At 39.0% G+C, this 24,388-nt stretch overlaps 1 protein-coding gene across 3 annotated transcripts in view; it reads right to left on the bottom strand.

Moving 5' to 3' along the window:
* Positions 1-23,366, bottom strand: part of TSC22D2 (TSC22 domain family member 2) — a 51,826-nt gene extending 28,460 nt beyond the window's left edge. Inside the window, exons 1-2 of one of the 3 annotated variants that reach the window (XM_031009446.2) lie at positions 20,266-23,341; positions 8,479-8,550 (exon numbers count right to left, since the gene is read on the bottom strand). In XM_031009446.2, the coding sequence (XP_030865306.2) occupies positions 8,479-8,550; positions 20,266-22,223 (2,030 nt within the window). In that variant the 5' untranslated portion in view covers positions 22,224-23,341. Of the gene's footprint in view, positions 1-8,478; positions 8,551-20,265 lie in introns of all 3 variants that reach the window. The other 2 variants (XR_004069854.3, XM_031009447.2) reach the window with 2 other exon arrangements.
* Between the last annotated feature and the right edge of the window lie 1,022 nt (positions 23,367-24,388).

Below are 24,388 nucleotides of genomic sequence, written 5' to 3'. Positions count from 1 at the left end.
ATACTGCATTTTTTATTAAATATTTAAATTTTAAATAATCCTTTAGGTGACTAACACAAGTACTTACATATTCAAACAAGACAGGAAGGGAAAAAGACAACTGTTTAATTAAGTATAATTGGTGAACCTATACTGGCTCTTCGAACAGGTTAAAAAATGGTTATGAAGGACATTATTGTAATAACTGACAAAATCTGAATATGCACTGTATATTCATATTTGATGATAGCACATTAATATAAGATACCCTGAATTTGGTAATTATATTGTTGGTAAGAGAATAATCTTCTTAGGAAACATAAGCTGAAGTATCTAAAGTTAAATGGATATGGTATTTCCTATCTACTCTTTTTTTTTTTTTTGAGACAGAGCCTCACTCTGTCACCCAGGCTGGAGTGCAGTGGCGCAATCTCGGCTCACTGCAAGCTCTGCCTCCTGAGTTCACGCTATTCTCCTGCCTCAGCCTCCCGAGTAGCTGGGACTATAGGTGCCTGCCACCATGCCTGGCTAATTTTTGTATTTTTAGTAGAGATGGGGTTTCACCTTGTTAGTGGTTCCTAAAATAATATGTTAGGATGATAAAGCAAATATGACAAAATGTTAACAAACACTGAATCTTGGTAAGAAGATTGTGTTCTTTGTACTGTTCTTGTAATTTTTCTGTAAATTTCAAATTATTTCAAATTAAAGATTCAGACCTTTCTCTTCTTTTTGATTAGAAAATAATATCCTCAGAATGGTCTAATCTCTAAAACCAATCATCCTCTTCAGACTTCCTTCTGTTATCTAAATGCAGGTAGTATTGCCTAAGGTCCTGGCTTGACCCTTTACCCTACTCTAATCCTTGGCAACCTTGGCCTTTCCTAAAGCTTGAACTCTAATAAAACATTCTTAAATCTCAACTAGCTTTAATTTCTGTACCAAGCTGCAAGTCTGCAGCCTCAGCTGCACCCCAAATATTTTCACCTTGACTTTGTACCAGCTTATCAACTCATCCAAAAAACAGCTAAAAACAAAAACCTCATCACTACTTTCTCCTTCCCAAACTAATTCTTTCACTAATACTTTCTAACGGTACCAGCATTCCCTCAGTCAATTAGGTTTGGCACTTTGGAGTCAAGTTTGACTGCTCCCCTATCATGACCAATCAGTTGTAAAATCCTGTAATTCCTATCTCATCCTCATTGCCTAATTCAGGCTTCAGTACCTTTCTAGAATCTCTGTCTCTAATCTAACTGCTCTCCTCTCCTGTCTTCAAATGTTATACACCTACCAAATTTAACTTTATCCTTATCATATAAGGCCAGTACTTCCATAGTGGTGCACAATATTTCCTCTAACTGGAATGTTCCCTTCCCCTCAGTTCTTTAATTCTGCTTGACCAAATTCTACCCACCTTTCAGTTTCCAACTCAAAAGCCACCTCCTGAAGAAGCTTTGACCAATCCCTCCAGCTGTACTTGAGAGATATGAAGTGCTTACATTTTATATGAGTTATTACTTTCAATCATGTGATAATGTATTTACCATTTTCCATATTAAGACCAAGCTCACTGAAAGCAGTTTCTAAATCTTATTGTTTCTTCTAGTATTTAATTATAGGAGAACAAACTTTTGCTGAGTCAAGTAATTGCAAACGTTCCTGATATTTTCCCTTAGCTTCATTCTGAGTTACTCTAAAAAAGTGAGATTTTTAAGGCTTTAGAGTCTTTTGGTTGGAAAAGGTGATCTAAGATCACTGAAGATGGTAACAGGAAAATGCCTTAAATAGCAAGTAACTATAATTGGGGACAAACACGTATTGTTAAACAGACTACTTTATAATATGACCAAGCATCTAATACTTTACTGAACTTCCCAAGTAGCTTTTCAGAACACCGTAGGCATGAGTTTCAAACAGTTTTAAGTGGCTTCTTTCATCTCCCATTAAAATCCCAATGACCTACCTTCATTACACTCTACAATTTATTTCTTCCCTACACACTATTCTTATTTCCAGATCAACAAGAATTTGAATTATATTTTGAGAGCATCAATTTCATAACAAAGCATGTGGCTTTTAAAAACTTGGAGACCTGGTTTTCCCTATAGTCCTATGACTATGACCTAGACTGATGCCCATTTATATATATAGTCCATGATTTCTAAATGAAGTTAACCTTAAATTCTGCCTGTCAGTCTGTAATGTGTAGTTATTTTTCTCCATGAGTTACTCTACCTCCCCTTGGCACCTGGGTATGAAGAATTCGCTAGTTTTTAAGATGCTGCTGAAATCATCAGCATGGTGATAACTGGTGCCTAGTTATTTGTGGGGCTTCATTTACCACCACTCCTATGGCAATTCTCATTTCCAAATAAGCTTACTGTCACTCATTTTCTTCTGAGGGAAGCTCCATTGGTTTCTCTATTCAGATCAACATTTGCTGCCTCTGACATGGAATTCTTCCCTAAAAAAGCAGAATAGTTTGCTAGCCTTCCATTCCTTAACCAAATACACAGCTCTTTAAGGTTTACTGATTATCACAGCCAATAATGACAAAACAGAAGTAAAGGAGTTCAATTCCAATGTTTGTACTTACCTCTTTTCTTTTCCATTTAGAAAAGTTGGGGAAATAAAACTCCAGAGTAGGCATTTTAAATGTAACTAAAATTAAATTTCACTTAAAATCAGCATCCCTGGTTAACAGACAGGAAGATAGTTGTATTATTTCTAGTGATGGCAAGACCATTTCCCAAGGGATCTGTTTACTTTTCAGTAAGCTCGCTCAGGCCTGCCTGTTGAAATACCCCTGGATATGCAAATAGAGTATAAAGAAATTTGGTTTTCTAGTTAGTTTTGTATTTAGAACAACTGTTCTGTAGAAATGGAGTACAACAGATTAGTCACCATCATTTCAACATCGCCTAAAATCACATTAGTTTTTGTGGCAGCGCTGTCACTTGCTAACCAATACTACAAAATGCCATTAACACACATATCTAAGTATGTTTTTGTTTTTTTTTTACTATACCTAGTCAACCTAGGTTTCAACCTCCCTGAATTTACATATAAATTCTTCCAATTTCTTGATTTCTGTATTTGTTTCAGTTAAATTTATAAATGCTGTCATTCACAATGGCTATCACTTCCTTGATTTAATGTCATCTGAACATAACCATGCCCTGAGGTTTCCATCTAAATCAGGGATCCAAAAATGAGTTTTAGAGGGAATATATAAAGCTTTCATCCTCTAAGTACCAGTGATTACCTGCCCCTCCTACCCTGGGCCTGCCCCATCCCCCACTTAAGAACTACAAACTAAACTACTGATGAAAACATTTATATACGTGATACGAAAGAGTCCTGTGAGAATAGCAACTGTAGTAAGCACTGCAGAAAAGGTGGAAATTTGTAGGCAATCTTAGTTAACTGACTCTCCACACCAATAAGACCAGACTTGCTACTCCCTATGTTCAATAAAGGAACAGTGCTACGTTACAAATTAAAATGGAAGACACAATGACTAAACACAATGTGGAATCCTGAATTGGATCCTGGAACAGAAAAAGGACACTTACAGAAGTGGAAAACTTGGTAAAATTAAAATAAGGTCTGTAGTTTAGTTAATAGTATTCTATCAATGTTAACTTCCTAACTTTGATAATTGTACTAAGGTTGTACAACATGTTAACATTAAGGGAGGCTACGTAAAGGACATACAAGAAGCCTCAGCACTATTTTTGCAACTTTAAATCTAAAATTATTTCAGATTAAAAAGTAAAATAAAAGGAAGGAAGGAGAGGAAGAGAAGAAGGAAGGAAGGAGGAAATGAAGGAAGGAAAGAGAGAGGGAGGGAGGAAGAATAAAAGGCGACAATCATTAAAAAGCTATACTATAATTTTTAGCTTCTTGGACTATCCTCTACTAGATGTCTTTTAGTGGAACAGGTTGAAATATAATCAGATAATAAATTATGTAAGTACTAGGTACAAATTAGTAAGGAATATATTGGGGTTGGTCACAAAATGGTTCAGGTACATATCCTCAAGATACTTATGCATAATCACTAGGAGAGAACATTTAACCAATACCAATCTCCAACAAATAAGCTACTTGAGTGATTCTTTAAAATTATATAGTTCATATCTACAACTATGCAGAACCATACAGATGAATCTCAAATACAATACTGGATGAAAGAGGTCAGACACAAAACACATAGTGTATGGTCCTACATATATAACACATTAGAAATTAGGATTGGGAGGGGAAGTGACTGATGGGGGGCATGAAGAGGACATGAAAGGGGCTTATAATATTCTATGTATTGATCTGGGTGCTGGCCACACAGGTGTGTTCAATTTGAGCTATACATTTATGAATGGTGCACTTTTCCGATACAAATTATACCTCAATAAAAAAATTTTACAAGTCCTATCACCAAGCATTCAAAAACTAGATCAGCTAAGTTGCATAACTTGAGTTTTACCATTTGGGATAACAAGTACTGGTGGATGTTAATGATGGACCCAAGATTCTTAGAGATGAGCAAAACAAAATAAATTGTCTCATATGGTACCAATGGTATTTATGACATAAACAGCTTAGTTCTAATTTATTCCTAGCTTCAAAAAAAAATTTCATAGGAAACAATGATAGGAAATACTGGAAGGCGTTCCCTACAAAAAATACTTGAGGCTATTTAAATAAGGAGACTTTTTTTATCCAATAATTTTAAAATTAGAGGTAATAAGTGAATAATCACTGTAGAAAACAATTTGAGAGATCATCAATTATCTAGTAAAAAAATTTAGGATAAACTTACTAGACTTTCATTTTAAGTTAATAACCCATGTCTACTACTTTCCTTATTAACTTCTCTCTAAATACTGGTGCTATCATAAGGACAGACAAGCAGACTCAAGGGGATGTACACCTAGCAACTGTTCTCTCACTTGTTTTAACTACATTTATGCATTTCTTAATGAAGACAAAAGCCCTGCAAGTGCTTATCGATGAGGTTAAAGCCTTACAAGCTACCTGATTTCTTCCTTTAGTCTAGCTGAAGTTTCTTCCCCTTAGTACTCCTTTACTTTAGTGACCTGGTATTTAGAAGAAGGTAAAATTGTTTGCTATAAACCCTTACGCTGAGCTTTTGTAAACAAAGGACTCCCAATGAGAACCTGCTTGCTGCTCCCCAGTGATCATCAGGATAGGTTTCTAAACTAATTCTGCCAATTTAACAAAGCAATGCCAAGTATTAACTTTGGAAAACTGTTCTTTAGAAAATAGGAAGTCAAATTTTTAAAGTTACTATTCTCAAATGCCAGTAGGCTAGGATCTCAGGAAAAATTAACTCCTCCATAGTAAGATAATCTCCCAGAAAGCTAACTATGGAAGTTATAGTATTTATTTTAATAAAGAGTCAACTCAAAACAGTTTGGGCTACTAAAGAAAGGGTTGGATTATTTTTGCGTTATCAGTATCTACTGTCCCTACATTTGAAGATGGTTCAGCTGATTGATTCCCTGAGGGCTCTGCAAATGGCAAACAGAGAAGACAGAAACCATGATGGCACCCACAGAAAAAGGGAAAGGAAGGCTTGAGGGTAGCTTCAATTTTAGTACAATAACTGAGTAAAGCACTGGATATAAATGGAAGGAGAAATATCTAAATATAGGCAGAGGCAGGCTGCTTGGTGAAAAGTCTATTAATTTGCCAATTCTAATTTAAATATGGAAGGAAACAAAGGGGCCATTAGAGAACTTTAAGTCAATATGAGAAAGGTATATTAGTTACTTATATTTTGATTAAAAGATATTCTGCTAAACTGAAAGATTCCTGAGGAACAAAGGAGATTCTTGTCTTTCTAGTTAGACAAAATCAAACTAGGGATATTCAGCTATTTAGGGTAGGTCTACTGAAAATGGGCACTGAAAAGCTGCCCCTACTGAAAATGATTTCCAACATTTCATAAATAGGAGCCTAAAATTTGTTATCTAGTAACAGCGAGACAAATTTATGCCTCAAAATAAATAGATAATGTAGAAGATAACGTTAGGGACTTGCAGTCCCTTAAACTTCCAAACATCTCTCTTTTTCTTTTTGAGACGGAGTTTCACTCTTGTCACCCAGGTTGGAGTGCAATAGCAGAATCTCAGCTCACTGCAACCTCCGCTTCCCAGGTTTAAGCAATTCTCCTGCCTTGGCCTCCCGAGTAGCTGGCATGTGCCGCCATACCCAGCTAATTTTTGTATTTTTAGTAGAGATGGGGTTTCACCATGTTGACCAGGCTGGTCTCGAACTTCTGACCTCAGGTGATCCACTTGCCTCAGCCTCCCAAAGTGCTGGGATTACAGGCGTGAGCCACTGCGCCCAGTCTATGTCTCTCTTTAATAGGAGAATCACCCCTGCCAAATACCTATTTGCCAAATTAGTAGTAAAATAAAAAAAAATCCTAAATTTATAATAGTAAAAATGAACAATGTGATTTGGTGATGTCCAGAACAATCAAGGTCAGAAGTTATATTTAATATTTTTTAAAGCTTAACACACACAAATCTTCAACCCATTTGGAATAAACGGTCTCATGATACTTTATTAGCTGGTATACCTATCAGTAATTCTGTAGATAGATGCCAACTGAAAGTGTAGACTATTAAAACTAATAAAGTTAGCCATGATTGCTCCTCTCAATGGAAAATTTAATAAGCTAGTTGAAAAGTTAAAAGAAAGCCACTAGTCAGTTTCCACTGGGTTGGCCTTGTCACCTTAGTACCAACGAGGCCGATTTACAGTGAAGAATGGCTGATGTGATTATATTTTGATTTTATTATATTTTGGCATTAACACACTACAGACAAATATCCACTAACTTCTTTGGCTCTGAACAACAGGCTCCAAGGAGGAAAGAAAATAAATATTTTCAACCCATGAGAAACCATAGATACGCAACTTGCTTCATTTCTGATACCTTAAAAGTTTCAGGTATCTAAAAAAAGAAAACATATAAGGAGTATTTAGCTGTAACAAATGATGTACAGGCAACTTCTATGGTGGTTTTATTACGAAACAAAATAAACCTTTCAATATCATATTCAAATTATCAAAAATATAGCTCAAACCTTCCTACACTGATAAAAATAATATATATCATTCACATCAACATCATGACAGCTCAAAGTTAGCTATTTGAAATAAATCATCATACTTTTGAAAGCTACTCTTATTACATTTCTAAACAGAGTGCTATTTTTCCTTTTTCTAAGGGAAACTATAAAGCATACCCCAAAGTACTCACATTCTGGCTACATTTGGAAAACTGTTTGAAAGATTAAACCTTCATGTTTATCTCATCTCACAATTTACATTTATGTATTAATTTAAATGGCTAGAGAACTATTTAAAAATTTATTTTATAAACATGGTACTATAAATTTTAAAACTTCCTGTTCTAAAAGCAACTATTTAAAAAGATTTCTGGAACACACCATCAAAAAGATACTGTTAGAAAATTTCCCTAGAGTGACACACACAAGCAAATCAAGCCAAAGAATTAAGACTGTTTTAACATTTCTAGGCAATGTGTATCATGTCTTAATATGACATGTACATGCACTTAGCAATACTCTTTTCTAATGAAAGAGATGGAGTTGAGTTCATGAGTGTTATCCAAAACTATGCCAGAAGACACAAATGCGTTGCCAGGCAGAGTTAAAAGAATCTAACGAGCTTTGTGTGAATTTTAAAAACATTGTTTGAACTCAACTTCTATTAATTAAACACAAAGTGATGGAATGCTAATAAATATTCAGCAAAACGACTGAACAGAGCATACACTACTTAAAATGTGTGTTAAGCAGAAAGATAAACCAAAGTATCTTTTGCCATAAAAGAACTCCAAGACTTCATTCTGTATTTTTAAAAGTTAACAGTAAAATCTATACAACATTTCTGTAAGAAAGCAAACTGTTTTAGGGGCTTACAAATCAGTAATGCAGACCTAGTGAATTCTAGCAAACAAACTTGAAGTTAAAGTTTCTTGCCAAAAATTAAACAATGATTACTTTGATACTTTGGTCTTGTTCCTCCTCCAATTTCATAATTTGAAATAACATTTTGCTTTGAATCACTATGGCTTTTACAGAAAAAAAACATAAAATAGCACAAAAATTAAAATATAGTTTATTTTATAGAATATGCATTTGCATTAAAATACACTGGGGAAGTGACTATTTCATAAGAAAAATTCAACACAGCATGAACCCTTCAAAAATATAGATATACTTAAAGTACACAGGATGCAGAAAAGTATGTTTATTTTCTATATAAAATAGAGATTGTCCTTTTGGTTTATTTTGCTGCTTTGTCCCATGCTAGATACCATGTGATTTCCCCCCTAAAATAACAAAGATCAGTTTTAATGAGAAACCAGTACAGTGCAAAGCAATTCATGCATACAGTTTTGCATGTATGCATTCAATTTGTAAGTATTCATACCTATCCCAGAGGCTCTTTGATTCCTGTAACGTGTTCAAATGGAACGCTTGGTAGAAAGCAGTTGAAGGATTCCTGTGAGATCCGAGAATCAAATGGAAATGAGGTTGAGAACGTACAGTATAATCACTACTTTTCAAAAGAAGATGGAAGATTTTAGATTTCTAATACAGTGTAACTTTTAATAATAAAAAGATTTAAAAACCACATAAGTTTGCTTAAAACAACACTTTAAAAGAAATTAAAAACTGGACAAAATCCAGCAGACTTCAACAATAATTCAGGATCACAGTTATAAAATAAACAGGTAATGCAGATGAAACTAAATACTAAGTAGCATCCAATTTTGTGTGTGTGCATATAAATGTGACAAATTCATAGCCTAATCAACACTCTTCTGTATCAAATGCCTTTATAAATATCTATCTTGTTTAGCAGTTTAACAAGGCTGTTCTTAGGTATTCATATAAAGTAAGTTAAGCTATATCTTCACAATGTAAAAACTTTTCTTAGGCTCTGTTAAAAGTAGCAAAGGTTTGATTAACAATGAAGAATTCATTCCTGGGTTGGACTTGACACATTTCCACCTTCAAAATCCATTTATTTATATGTGTTTTTTTCTCATCTAGGGCAAAAAATGGTGCTGCAATTGTTTGGCAGCTTTCTGATTCTAGCATTGGTACAGTGTTACTTTAGGGGTAAAAGCCTATTTATCATAATTATCTTTCATTTCTACCATTCCCTAGGGCTTTCACCATAGACTTAACTGATGGGCTCTTCTGGACTATCTCCCTGTAAGTATGATTCACTTCAAATCTAGGGACTGGTTCCACAGGGATTTAAACTTTTGACAAACCTGTTCCCTCCTCCTCAGCAACTTCCATAGTCTCCCCCACCTTCAACCTGTACATCTGGAAGCCAAAAAAACTTTGCCACGTAACTTTTAAAATTCTTAGCCCATGCTGTAGCAGAACAGCAGCAGTTAAGAATGTGTTTATTAGGTACCACACACTATTCTAAGTGCTTTACACTCATTAACTAAATTCTGACAACAGCCCTAAGAGGTAGGCACCATTATTACTCCCATCTCATAGAGGAGAAAACTGGGTCAGATAGAAGTAACTTGCCTTACATCACTGAGCTAGTAGGTGGCAATCTAGTTCCAGAGTTTATGCTCTTAAACCACTACACTAAACACATAGCAGTGTTAAAGTTTGACCTCTTTAAGTCTGTCTCTTTATCTGTTAACTGGTTACATTACTACCTAGCTTTGCAGGCTAAAGAACTGAGACTAAATGTAAAGTTCCTGGCATACAGTGAATCATCAATAGCATTATTTTAATCTACAAAATGAGGTTTAGATACAACATGGCAATTCTGGGGTCCTATTAAGAGCCTTAAAGTCTGTGCAGAATTATTAGTACAATAAAAAAAAATGACTTCCAAGATGCCAGAGAATCACCAAAGTAACTGTTTGATTAATTAGGAGACTAATACGTGTATTTCTCATTGCTTGCCCTACTTCAACTCCTTTCTATTCTTTTAACCCTTTCTCCGCTTTTCTCCTAACTAGGTCTAAGGCAATCAAAGGCACTGATTAGACCTGCTAATAACAAGAAAAGCTTAAGAGGCTTCTACCTACTGTTTATTTAACGGCTTACATCCTCTTAAGATGTATTTGTCAGGCCACTTTTTTCGCTGTACTTAGAAGTCAGTCTGCCAAATCAAATGAAAACTAACTGAACCAATTGAACATTCAATCTGGTTTTTTTGGGTTGTTGTTTCTTTTTGTTTTATAAAAAAACAGGCTTGCCCAGGAACATATGGGAACTAGTTTGCTATCCTCAAAGGTCTGTTTGGAGACCTCCAGTTTAAATGGAGTGACTCAAAGAGGAAGGTAGTATATACAAAAGAATAAGAAAGAGTATCTTGGAAGTTATTCTGCAAGTCTACAATTCAAAATTCATTAAAGAGTACTCACAATATATTTATAAGGATGATATTCTTTAAAAGAACTTTATTATTTATTTTTTGGAGACAGAGTTTCACTCTTGTCGCTCAGGCTGGAGTGCAATGGCACAATCGCGGCTCACTGCAACCTCTGCCTCCTGGGTTCAAACGATCCTGCTGCCTCAGCCTCCCAAGTAGCAGGGATTACAGGCTCCCACCACCACGCCCAGCTAATTTTGGTATTTTTAGTAGAGATGGGGTTTCACCATGTTGGCCAGGCTGGTCTCAAACTCCTGACCTCAGGTGATCTGCCCGCCTCGGCCTCCCAAAGTCCTGGGATTACAGGCATGAGCCACCACATCTGGCATCTTTAAAAGACCTTTAGATCCTCTGACTTTGGAAATACAAATATTTAATTTGAATCAAATTCATATTCCAGGTAAATTGGTTCCAAATGAAGTCATATGACTTGTTATAAAATTCCAGCAGTTTCACAGAATAGTGCAATATCTCTTAAGTCAAATGTAAAAGTGAAAAACAAACATATTTGTAGTTAGTAGTAAATACTGGGATGTGGAAAGAACCTGTGAAATAAAATACTGTATAAATGGACCTAAAGTTTTCAGCACATATTAGAATACACTTAATTTGCAAAAGCTAACAATTAACAATCACTCTTTCTACATACATTCAAAGTGAAGAAGCCACAGTACATGGTTTTCTATAGTACACGGTTACACAATCTATGTACTACATAAAACTTTAAACAGTCTAGATTTTAAGGGTAAAAATTTAGATAGTCTTATAAGCTATGAAATTTTGTTTCTGGGATACTATAACTGGGATGTTATCCATAAACTGAGGGGTTTGCAGCAAACAGCAACAATAATTAGTCTCCAAACACTGACTAACAGATTAAAGGAGTCAAGTCTGTGAAATCACTGATCAAGGAAGTAGAAGGGAAAAGAGCCATTTGTAAAGATTGAAGGGCTTGATCATCAGAGAGACTTCTATTTTGGAATGGCATAAAATTGAGGAGATTAAGAGCCCAAGGAAAAGGCTGTTAATGGGATCATTTCAAGGTTACAGTCCATGAAACCTGAAAGCATGAAGAGGCAACTGAAATTAAAAATTTTATTAGAAGGAAATACTGACTTTTTGTGCAGCTGTGGTCACAAATTCTCTTCCACTCAAGAAATAAAATTTGAAACCAGCTTTTTAACAATTTATTTGATATTAATATAAACTACCATTCTAAATATAGAGCCAACGAAGCAATTCTAGGAAGACTGAGATGTGGTTTACACTGTACTTCAGCCACCTAAACAAAAATGCTGTTTTCCTATTTGTAAACATTCTTTAACATCACTGAACAAAATACATTCTTTTCTCTCTGACTTTATATACTCAATAGTCCATCACATTAATTTCCAAGTATGTGAAAATACTACATCAGAAAATGACTCAAAGCATGTGGCATGTCTACCTGTTTTTGTAAGACACTATCTTTGTAGGGTAACTAAGTACAACAGGGAGAAAAAAACAAACATTCCATACCTCAAAACTAAGCTACAAAAATCGTCAAAGCTTAAAGCATAAGGTACTTGAGCACTCAACAAACACCTCTTTCTCTTCGACTTCAGAGATCTCTAAATAGAAACCAGGGACATACAATATGAAGAATATCAACAAGTACCATCTCCAGTATTATTATCTGGGGAATTTAAATGATTTAAAAAATCCTTTAGGTAAAGGGTTACAATACAACAAATCAGTGGCTATGGTAGTTCTTCCTTCTTCCTAACTTATTGTGTGCCAAGTAATAAAACAAACTTCTAACTCTGGGAATATTCAAAAGCACCGGCTTTAGGTTAAAGGTCTGCATATGAGTCTATGCTTTGTCACCCAATACCTAGGTGACTCAAATTTTAAGAGTCTCAGTTTCCTTAATCCATAAGAAAGGGGGAAGGGAAGAAACCACTTTCTTACAAATTGTTGGAAAGATCAAATGAAAGTCTACATACATAGGACCTGACACAAGTAAGCTTGCTTTGTGTTTAATATAAGGTTAGTTTCCAAATTATGCTACCTATAAATCAAATTTTGGTAGAGTATCTCAACATGTACCAAATGTTCTGACATTATCAAGGTAATATTGAGGGGAACAGAATACTTAAACTTAGAGCCAGGGGTACCAAAATATTTAGCACATTTCATTAGGTAAGAATTCTGATTTTTGGGACTCAGCGCTCCGAAGGTATTCCCTTAACACAGCTTTATCATAAGATTATAATTTAAAATGCAATAATCACTAAAAGGATACTGAAATCGTTTCAAGATATATATTAATTTAACAACAAAAGCTTCCAGAAATACCTTTAACAGCAACTTACTATAAAAATCTAAATTTCTTACCATGACATTTAAAGTCCTTCACTCTGGTTCTTGTCAAATTAATAATACCATTTTCCAAATGATAGATTCTCACTCTTTCACATCATTACACAAACTGCCTTTTACCTCTGCTTGGAAAACTATCCCCTTCTCTTCTTAGTGACCTAATCTGAATGACCATTTTAAGATTTAGTTCAAGAGTTAGCCTCAAAAGAATGTACAAGTAATAATGGGTTACTTCTAAGGACAAACAGGGTGGCTGGAGGACAGAGGTAGCAGAGAGGCTTTTGATTTTACTCTTTTATATATTTTGAGTTTTGAACTATGTAAATACCTATGCAGAGAATAATTTTTAAATAGAAGTCAGTCTACTACCCTCCCAATCCCAATCTGATCTGATGTCTCAAATTGTTCCTATTAGCACCTTATATTACTCCATCACCACCTACAATGTATGTCAAAGTATACATCTGATCATCATTTTCATGATGATGAAAATGCCTGAGATCTAGGAGGGCAGCATAGTCTCATATTTGTATTCCAGTGCTCACTACTCACAGAGCATCATGAAAGCTGAATGACTGATAAGCTGTTTTAAATGTTTTCTTGGGCAATCAACCTACTTAATGAGTATTTACAAACTTCATTTATTGCCACGTGGCAGGAAAGGGGTAAAAAGAAGAAAGTTTAAGTTTGCAGTTCTCTCATGAAGCACACTTGAATGTATGGTCTCATATACATAAGGCTAGAAGGAATCTTAAAATTTGACAAAGTCTCAAAAAAGAAAAACAGACAAGTGAAATGACTTGACCAAAGAAACCAGCTAAATGATAGAAGAGCCAGGACTGGAACACAATTCCCTATACTTCTTACAACATCATGACTCCTCTAGAGTAAAACATCATCTCCTTTTTTCTGACTACATCCATACCATACAATTACGCTTTCATATTAAAATGGAAGATTCTTGGTATGATTTATAACATGTAAAGGGGTGATCTGGGAGAGCAGTTTGGACACTGAAATATTAACATTTCTGTGATATACGTTTGCCACATATATTATGTTACAGACTGTTCAAATTACTTGCACACATCATTTAATTCCTTAAAACTCTCCCAGGTAGGTACAATCCCCATTTTTCATAAGAGGAAACAAGGCATCTACACCAACTAGCTCAAAGTCAAATGTAGCAGTTAGATTTTAGCCCGGGTATGTCTGACTCTACTGTCTCTGTAATGGTCATTCACATATGTTAACACATAATTAAACACGCTATTGGTTTTATTTGATCAAAACAGCTCCTCCCTCCTTTGTTTTGTCTTCAAAGACTAGGTAGACGGTATACCAAGCAAAGATTTGTTTTGCTTTAACATATAAAACCACTTGATAAAAACTAAATACTAACTCTACTTTAGAAACTAGCGGCTTTACACTTACCTTTGGGAATCCTTTATTCAGATTAAATTATGTACTTGTGTAATAAGATGAACAGCCTAAAACTAACATTTAAAACTATGCCATCATTATTTACAATAATTGACACATTAATCACAAACTCCATCTTCCACAAAGCAATATTCTTTAGACAAATTTTAGGAAAGGCTTATGGGAAAAGAAGCTTTAAGTAATTTAACATTTAGACTTTACTTATTTGTCCTGCCTACCCTAATAATAGGTATATGTCCCAGGCAAACACTAATAAAATTAACTCAATTACCTGCAGAACTTTCACTAACATCACAAATAAATGTACTACTTAAAAGGATGGAAGCACTTTTTCTTTTTAAACAAAAATTAGCTTGGGTACAAGGGAATCAAACTAAATACTAAATACTAATTATTTAAGTCTGATTTGAGGCTTTAAATTTGAGATAAGCAATCTAGATGAAATTTAAGTCACCTGATTTAAGAGCAGAAATCATGCAATACTTTCATACAGGAAACAATCCATCAATATACCTTTAATATTACTAAACCAAATTTGAAGAGTATACCTCAAAGTATACTTCCTAAAGTCATGGAATAATGTATAGGAATGGTGCAAACTGGCTACTGTTCCTACCTTTTTATGAGGGACACCCAGTTTTTGCCCTAAGCAATGCCAGATTAAGAATATAACAAATATCGAGTAATTTGGTATTATATGTTATATAATAAGAATTGCTGTGGGAAAGACATTATACCAATGATTCAGGTATACATATTCTCTGTGGACTCAATACAATACCATCGAAAATAGTAGCCTCAAATCACAAGCCCACTGGTTTAGTATAAAGAAAAACCATACACTTAAATAATTTATTCTAATTTAGGAGTTTTGCTACACATACCCCTTAAATGATTAATATTTCTTACTAAAAATCTGCTTTTCCAATTAAGGAATTACTTATGGAATATCATTCAGGCTATGTTTAACCAGACAGACCTGCTTTTGTAAGGCCTCTCCTTCCTCATACTTTAAGTATTTAAAGAGTAATGCAATTAAGAAATAAACAGAATCTTCAGAAAAGGAAATACACACTGGACTAAAACAATTCTTCAAAGAAAGAATTAGAATACCGTTCCTCAGTACTCACAAGTGTTCCTATTTCTTTTGAGACTATATTTCATGCCACTCCACTGTACTTTCTTCCATTTTGATTATCTGCTATCATTCTACACTTCCCCTTCCCCAACTCCTGCCATTTTAGGAAAGGAAGGTCTGATTCCTTTTATACTTTCCTAACTACCATTCCTTTATTAGGAAACAGATTTATTTGGGTTTCTCTACTACTTGATTGGTGGGGCTGCTATTTGTTCATAACTGCTTCTGATCTTTTCTGGTGCAGAGAAAGATAGACTCCCATTCCTAATTGGGAGGTACCAGATTCATAGATCCAGTACCATATTTCACTATTTCCAAATTAGTGCTATCAGAATTATTTTTTTTTTTCTTTTTACAGACAGGGTCTTGCTGTGTGGCCCAGGCTTCAGTGCAATATTATAATATAGCTCACTGTAGCCTCCAGCTCCTGGGCTCAAGCGATCCTCCTCCTACAGCCTCCCCAAGTAGCTAAGACTATAGGTGTTGGCCTCCAGACCTGGCTAATTTTTAAATGTTTTGTAGAGACAAGGCCTTGCTATGTTGCCCAGGCTGGTCTCAAACTCCCGGCATCAAGCAATCCTCTGACCTTGGTCTCTCAAAGTGCCAGGATTACAAGGCATGAGCTACCGCTCCTGGCCCAGGATTCTTAAATAACAAATAAATTGGCATTACATTTATTCTCAGGAAGTAGAGGACATATATACCCCTACCACCAGTCCTATATAAAATGACTTCTCATAAAGGTGATTTAGTTCAGGGGTTGTGATCTCCTAAAAAGAAAAAACAAGTGTTACTAAAATAGTTAGCTGGAAATCTGTATTATTCACACACATATAAGCCATCATGTTTTCTAAAAAAATTTACCAATGTTTGGCCTATATGATTTAGTGCACATAAAATTTTATACAGTATGTGTCACTGTGAATATAAAAGGCCACACTCCTACAGATATAGCTCATGGTTTAGGAATTTCGGGTAGTTTGGAAAATCGTAAGCCTTTTTGGAAATCTGTCATTTCTTTTATTTCAAGCCACGTTTATGAATAAAGTATGTTTTAGTAATCCATGTGGTATCCATCAGTAATCCCTGATGAATACATCAGTATCAGTTTTTATGCTAAACAATAATGTCACATATATATGAATTTACATTTTTACTACTAACTCCTCAGTAAGAACACTCTTAAACGTGTAGATAGGCATAGGATAGTATCTAGTATGTGATTCAGACATCAACTGTAAACCTACAAGAGCAAAATTACCTTCACAATTTAACAGATAAATGTCAGCTTCCAAGAAACAGAGATTCAAGTAAGAAATTTCCATCTTTAGAGACTTCAATTCAGTGAGACTTTCATACAACAGAGGTCGAAGACTGAGACAGTTCTGCCTCCTGGTATACATTTGCTTAATCCTCTCACTTAAACTTCAAGTAAAAAAAGCAGCAGAATTTTGTTTAAAATATATATAAATGTACAAACAAAATGTGTATTTATGGCACATACCAGGACACACCACTTAACATTCACAATGTATAATACTTTATCAGTGATCATTAGCAAACCACACAAATAAAACCATTAACAAGACATAGAAATATCTGCCACCAAAGGATCCTTAGAATCAGGTTTTCAACAGTCTTTTGGCCACAGATGACAGCTCACAATTGCAGCCATTCACAAGAGTTCCTGGAATGCGGCCTACAGAGTTCACATTGGTTGGCTATCTGTGGAAAGTGATCTGTACTGTGTTCCTTTTCCAAAATGGCCAGTAATATTTTGCACCTCCTCTCATTTACAGGAGACTGTTAAGTGTGTACGTAGTTTAAACAAGTTTTGTAAAGTTCACTATAAAAGTAGCTACATATTTAAGAACTGTATTTTCAACCATCACATCCACCAGTTTACACAAAATCAATTTGAAGAGTCTCAACAACTGACCATAAACCTTTCTAATGAAAATGGCCAGAAAGATAAACTTTATGGTAATTAATAATGTAGAGTCAATAGGCAATGCTAATTGAGAACTTTTTGCATATACAACCATCAGCCTTTTAAAGGTGTGATAATATTAAGATGTATTACTATAAGGCCCGGTTCTTTAATTATAAATGATCTCAAAATTAAGCCAATATAGAACTTTGCATTAGGTAATGGAACCAAAATCTCAAGATAAGAGTTTTCAATGTATCAACCTAAATCACCTCAATCTTTTTGTTAATTTCCCATTTTCCTTTCTTTTCTCAAAGAAATAGACTGTTTACTAAAGTCCTAATTTTTTTTAAAAAAAGCATATATCTTATTTACAAATATTTCCTTAGGATGTGAAATTTGTCAAACTACTTGCAAAGTTTAAATCACAATTAGTCAAGACCTCTCACTCCAGTTGGTTTTATTTCAAATTTGAAAATATGCAGATTTTAAGGCGGCAACCCAAAATCACATTAAAATTAAAATTTTCAGTTAAGATAGTAGTCTCCTCAAAAGTACTCATCTCAGTAATTTAAACATATGCCTGGAAAACTGTTATTTAATTTCAAACACAAAATTTTAAAATACCCTGTTCTTTTTCTTTTTTTTTAACCAAAGCTTTCTATTAAAAAAAAAACACAAAACAAAAAACCCAACTATTTCTACCTAATGGATTTATTCCTTCACCAGGTATGTTGGACCAGTGACAAAACAGTCAAATGTGTTACATCTTGGAAAAGATTAACATCTTGGAAACTAGCATGTCAAGTTAAAAACCAATGAAAGACTGTAACAAAAATCAGAAATGAACATTTGGTAAGCAATGTAGATTTTAAATGATTGGGGCAAGGGAGGGAAGTGTCATGTTTAAAATAGGACTGCACATACATCAAAACCCCTGCACTGAATTAACTGTTGCAATTGGTAAGAACACTGATACAGTAGTATCTGTAGTTCAACCATTCACAAATTTGGAAATGAGAGTTTTCAGATTACCAACTCTTAATACAGTAAAAGGAAAACATAAATGCATTTTTGATGTCATACCCTAAAGAATACATTTCAGTTTCCATCTATCAACAGAAGTCTCTGCTTCATGCCTTATCATCGTACTAAAGTTCTGAGGAATGTAAGTACGGATGCTGTAAACTGAGAGAGGTGTGCACAGAAGGGAAAATGTAATCTGCATTCTCGGGTGGAGGGGTGTGTTTGTGTATAGAAAGCGGGGTAGCTCAGGAAACCAGTCATCATTTCTTGAAGAGTATACGAACAGAGGAAAGCAAAAGGTTATTTGCCAACTTATCAGGAAAAAATTGGCTTGTGGCAGCTAGAAAAGGGAAGATGCCTGTTGATTATTACCAAAGGTGAAAAAATAAACTCAATCTGTGTTACAGGTGTGCCCCGGTGTGTGACAATGGGAGCAACTATAAAAGTAGAGGGATTTTTCTGAGTGGCTTGTGGAGTCAGTTTACTTAGTAGTCCCATACACACAAAATTTCTCAATGACTAGCTAGCTGAGCTCACTTATGGACACGTGGTATTCTCTAAGCGTTCTCAAGTGAAGAAAGACTCCCCATAAGCAAGTCACCTACAAAAAAAGATGAACTTTAAATTACAAAAAGCAGAGAAGATGAATGAATTTCAGTCAGTGAGTATTTTTCAAATCAACAGAAGTATATAACAAAAATACAAGGCTAATTAGAAATGGGAGGTTAAGAAATGTGAAGGAACTCAGAAGAAACCATAGGAAGAGAAAGCTTTAACATATATGTCATTGTATTCTTCCACATACTAATTATTCTGGAAATCCATAATATTAGTTTGTATCTTTTAAAAACACCTAAAATTAGCCTCTCGCTAAACAAAAACCCCAGCAAAGAAATGTCTAACTGTGAAATTCCTGAAACTTTTTCTATAATTTTTAAATATAATTTTAAAACATTGCAACAAGTCAGCTTTTAAAATTTTGCAATATGTATGTCAAATTTACATGTGACATCTCCTCAAAACCACAAAAATCCTCACTAAACCATAACCAAACATCGGCTGTTGTGGCACTGGTGTAGCAATACACCAATTCTTATTTAGGCCATTAAAAAAAGCATCCCTAAATACAGGGAGCCAATTATTAACATTTACACTTTTATTATAAAATTACTCTTAATTTCAAGAACTATAGCTTTCACTACAGTGAAAGGATCGATCTCAACCTCCCTTTCCTATAGTAAATAGACTGATGGAAGGTAAGAACATCTTTCCAGTACATTTTTTGCTTAACAACAAAAAAATAGTATCTTAGAGAAGTCCCTGGGAAGACTCGTGACCTTGTACCTCCTTTCATCAAAAGGCTGAACTAAGTATGATCTTCAAAGCCGGATTTGACATTTCACCACTATGTCTCCAGCCTTTCCAGATACACTGGAGAAGATTCCTTACATGGATTTTTTTTTTCACTAGAGGACCTTCTGGTTTTCCAGAAAGGAAAACTTGTAAGTAATATGTCTCAGCCTCAAAACTCACACTGACAAATCTCTCTGCCTTACGTGTTCAAGTGTGATTGATATGTAAGAAAAGGACAATTCTATGGGAGCACAACACACTAGCTACCACCATTAAATGGTAACCATTAAGCTTAAATTCACCTTTTTTTGAGTAAACAATGTTGCATCCCTACCCATTTAGTGCTTTTAAACAACTGTGACAAGACCAATTCGCTCATTACACCCTTTGACATCAGCATCAGCAATCTAAATCAATTTTACCAAACACTAAATTTTGTATTTAAAAATGCTAAGGGCCTCCGTTGACAACAAATCTCCCAAAGTTGCATCCTAAGCTACAATGTTGGCCAAGCATTTCTATCAAATATTTAAAATAGAGATTTCCATACCTGTCTTCATCACCATCAACAGGAATAGCTATGCTGAATACAGAGGTGGCCAGACTGTTCATAGGTGTTAACTGAAGGGGGTTTGCCAGGGAATCTGCAACAGGCGGCTTCACAACAGGCTTATTTTCAGCAATGAGAGAAAGTGGTGGTTGAGGTAGGGGTTCTGATTTTCTTCTAGTATCGTCGACTTGCCCGACTAAAGGCTGGGTCTGAGTTTGAAACTGGCTTAGGTCAGACTGTGGTAGACTTGTTGGTGCGCTGTGTGTGCCTGGCGCTAAGGGCAGCCCAACGTGCTGGATTATGCTGCTGCTCCTGCTGACTGGCGTATGGCTGCTCAGCTGTTGCGACTGGGCCAGAGGCGCGGGTACATTTGGCATAGTAACAGAAGTGGTAGACACACTAGGCACGCTTGGAGCGGGCACGGCTGCAGGCACGTTTGGAACTCCGGGCACCACGGCGTGAGGGCCACCAGGTACGGCTGACAGCGGACCACTGCCACCCATCTGCGGCGGAGGCACGGACTGGGGCTGCCCAGCCCCGGCAGGACCCAGGCACGGCTGCACCACGCCTCCCACAGTAGCCGGGGGCACTCCAGTCGGCTGACAAGGCGCGACCTGCCCGCCTTGCGCTGGTCCCGTCCGGGGGGCCATGGCTTCGCTGGGCTGGGAAGACGCGCCCATGAGCTGCGCGCCCACCGAGGAAGCATTCTGGCCGGTGCCCACGGGAAGGGTGGCCGCCGTGGCGGGGCTCGCTGCGGCGCCGGTGGACGAGGGCTGCGCGGAGCTTGGCGGCTGCAGGCCGGCCACGTGCTGCTGCAGGTACTCACTCTGGCCGGAGGGCTGGACGGGCAGCAAATGTCCGGGCGGTATCTGAGGCTGAGGATACGCGAACTGCTGGGGCTGCTGCGCCGCGGAGGCGCCCACTGCAGGGCCCGGCTGCGGAGGCAGGGACATAGCCGGCTGCGCCAGGGTTACATTCGTCGGCGGCAGAGTCTGTCCCCCGGGCCCCGTTCCCTGGGGCTGGCTGGGCTGCGCGGCTGCCATCATCGGCTGCGGCCCGGTCGCGGCTCCCGGGAACGGCGGCAGCGGAGCCGAGCTTTGAGCCACAGCCCCACCTACGGGTGGCGGCGGCGGCTGTGGCTGCCCAACGCTAAAACTCTGCGGCTGGGCCGGAGTGGGCTGGCTCATTTTCTCCGACGGGGGTAGCTGTGACACAGCAGTCAAGGAGCTGTCAGTTCCCGACTCGGGCCCGTGCGCCCCCTGCATGGAGGCCACTACTACCACCACCGACCCTCCGGTGGCGCCCAGGCCGCTGTCCCGCTCCGCAGTCTGGTCAAAAGTACTGCTGTGTCTAATGCAATCCCCGGATCTAGTCAGGACGCTGCTGTCTGAATCCCTCTCATAGTATTCCATACACGTCCATCGGCCGCGTCTATAGGGCTCTCCGCTCCCGTGGTCCAGCTTGATGACGCGAAAACGGGAAGTACATGTGGTGGGAGGCTGAGATGGGGCTGCAGTCACTGGCCCGGCGGATGAGCCCGCGAGCTGGGGGCCGCCGGGTGCTCCGGAGGCGGGGGCCGAAGTGGCGGCCGCCGCCAGGGTACTGGCGAGCGCCCCAGACACGCTCCGGGCCGAAACGACTCCTCCTCCGTTGGCGGGAGCAGCAGCCGCCGCTGCCAGCTGCCCATCTAGGAGGAGGTTTGGGGAGACGGTCCCGGGAGTCTCCGCATCCCCAACATTGTTAAGCGTCTCTTCGGAAGAGCTGCGCTCGCAGACCTCCTCAGGGCCATAATCCGTGGCCCGAGAGACGTCGAAAATCTCGGAGGAGACGTCCTCTGTGCGTGACTCGTCCGGGTCGTCCAAGCTCTCGGTGTCCTCGGTGATGCTAGTGGCCACCTGGGCCGTGGTGACACTGGTGATCTGGAAGCAGCTCTTCTTCTTGGCCGGCATCTTGGACATGGTGAAGAAGGCTGGAGGGCAGAGAGGCACGCCGGCTCCTCTGGGTCCTGTCGGAAACCGGGGAGGGCAGAGCACGGGCCCCCAAAGACAAAGTCCGAGTCTGCGCTGGGGTCTGAGGCCCGCCGCTGTTAAGAGTCACGGGCGCTGGCCGCCCGGTGAGACATCCTCCTCCTCGTTTCCTTCTCTGTGTCGGTCTCTTCGGCTCTGCCCCCGTCTCAGTCCCGCGGCGGCTCCTCCTTCCTTTTCAGCTCTCGCAGCCGCGGCGCCTCAATTCAATTCCCTCAGAGGCGGCGAGAGCGCGAACCCAGGGGCGGGCCGGCTGCTTCCTCTCTCGTCTCCGGGCAGCCGTGGTCAGTCCAGCTCGGCGCTCGGCGCGGTCAGCAGGCCTTGGCTGGGGGTGGGAGTGGGAGGGCGAAGAGGAGGAGGAGGAGGAGGCGGTGGCGGCGGCGGCGTGAGGGGCGGTGCTGCCCCGCTCGGGCTCCTCAGGCCGGTGCCGGCGTCAGCGCTGGGCTCTCTGACTGAGGGAAGGAGCGGCGAGTCCGGAGTCGGAGATGCCTAATTCAGCCGGGAGCCGCGGGCCGGAGCTGGCTGAAGGTCCGCGGGCGGGCGGTGGGGCTGTGGCGCTGGCAGGCGGCCCTCCCTCCCCGGCTCTAGCCGGAGCTCAGCCCCAGGGACATGTCGACTGCCTCAGGCGGAAACCCGCTCTGGGGGAGGGGAAAGCCGGCTCGGTCCTCCCCTTACAGGGGGAACCACCCCTGCGGGCGGGCGGCGACGGCGGTCTCGGCCTCCCCTCGCGGCTTCTCTCAGAGAGGGGCGGCGGCGGCAGACCGCTGGCACGGGACCGGAGGCGCCCCGGGTGAGGTAGCGGTGGTGGCTTCTTCGGCTCCTCCTCGGTGCGCCCAATTCCTAAACCCCGAAGAAACTGAAATTCAAACTGCTGAAGCGGCGGCTGCAGCTCCCTCCGCTGGGCCAAGATGGGGCTGAAATGGCCGCGCCAGGGATGCTGGGAGGAGCAGCAGCCCCGCTGCCGCCGCCGCTGCCGACTAAAATGCCGCCGCTGCCGCAGCCACCGCCAGCGCCGCAGCCGCCGCCGTTCCGTGACGCACCGGCGTCGTGACGTCACCGCTCCGCCCCCTCCGGTTTCCTGCAGTTTCGCGTGGAACCTGGGGTGGGGGGCAATGGGCGGGGCTAAAGGTTAAAAAAGGGAGCGGTTTCTTTATTTAAAATTTTTTAAATTTAAATTTTGTGTTGAAGGTTCTTTAAGAATTGACGAGCTAAAGACCATTTTAAATTCTAAGCCTAGGGAAGCTTACAATGGAACTAATCAGATGTTTTTATGTCGGTTTGTTCCGAGACAGTGGAAGACTGGAGGTCATGTGCTTGTGTCTAATGTTTAGCAAAATCTTAGTGAAACGAGGGCGATAGGAATGGGGGCTGGGGAAGACTTAGATGGGATAAAAAGAGGTGCGGCTGGAAGAACTAAATCACTTTAAAACTTCTGAAAATAAATGTTGACCATTGTAGTCAGAGGAGTAAAATGTTCAGAGAAATGGGGATGATTAAACAAGAACAGCAAGCCAGATTGAGTCAGAAAATTATCTTCCTGCCAGAAATTCTGTCTCCAACAACGGCATCAGGGGATGGTTACTTGCCCAGGGTGTAGTCAGTTTTTAAAAAGCTTAAGGGTTACCAACATATTCCTAAATTTCCTGAATTTGCTGTGATTCCAGGATTCATTTAAACTCTTGAGACCGTTTTACTTTCGGCACGAAATCAGCGCATGGGCTTTATAAATGTAGAACCTACTGCATTATAGTTCTTCTTTTTGTTTATTCTAAAACTGTTAGTAGCAGCCAGGGTATTATATGATTTGGATTGGGCCATGAACAACCGTAACGAGTGATAAAGCACCCTTTCCTGTTCCAATGCAAACAACAACTATGAAAAGAAAGTACTGGCAAATTTATCATCTTGTAGTTAGTTCCTGGCCAAAGAAAATGGTAAGGCCATTCTTTTAAGCAGTTAAAAAAAATGGGGATGGGCTCCTAAACTTTGGCATACTAAGGCCATTCTTTTAAGCAGTTTAAAAAAATGGGGATGGGCTCCTAAACTTTGACATACTAAAGCAGTCGTCATTTAGGTAAAATCTAAGTCTTAATGGAAAT

The sequence above is a fragment of the Gorilla gorilla genome, chromosome 2, assembly GCF_029281585.2.
Source record: "Gorilla gorilla gorilla isolate KB3781 chromosome 2, NHGRI_mGorGor1-v2.1_pri, whole genome shotgun sequence".
In the NCBI taxonomy this organism is placed as follows: Eukaryota; Metazoa; Chordata; class Mammalia; order Primates; family Hominidae; genus Gorilla; species Gorilla gorilla.
This window is presented reverse-complemented; position numbering and strand designations above follow the sequence as displayed.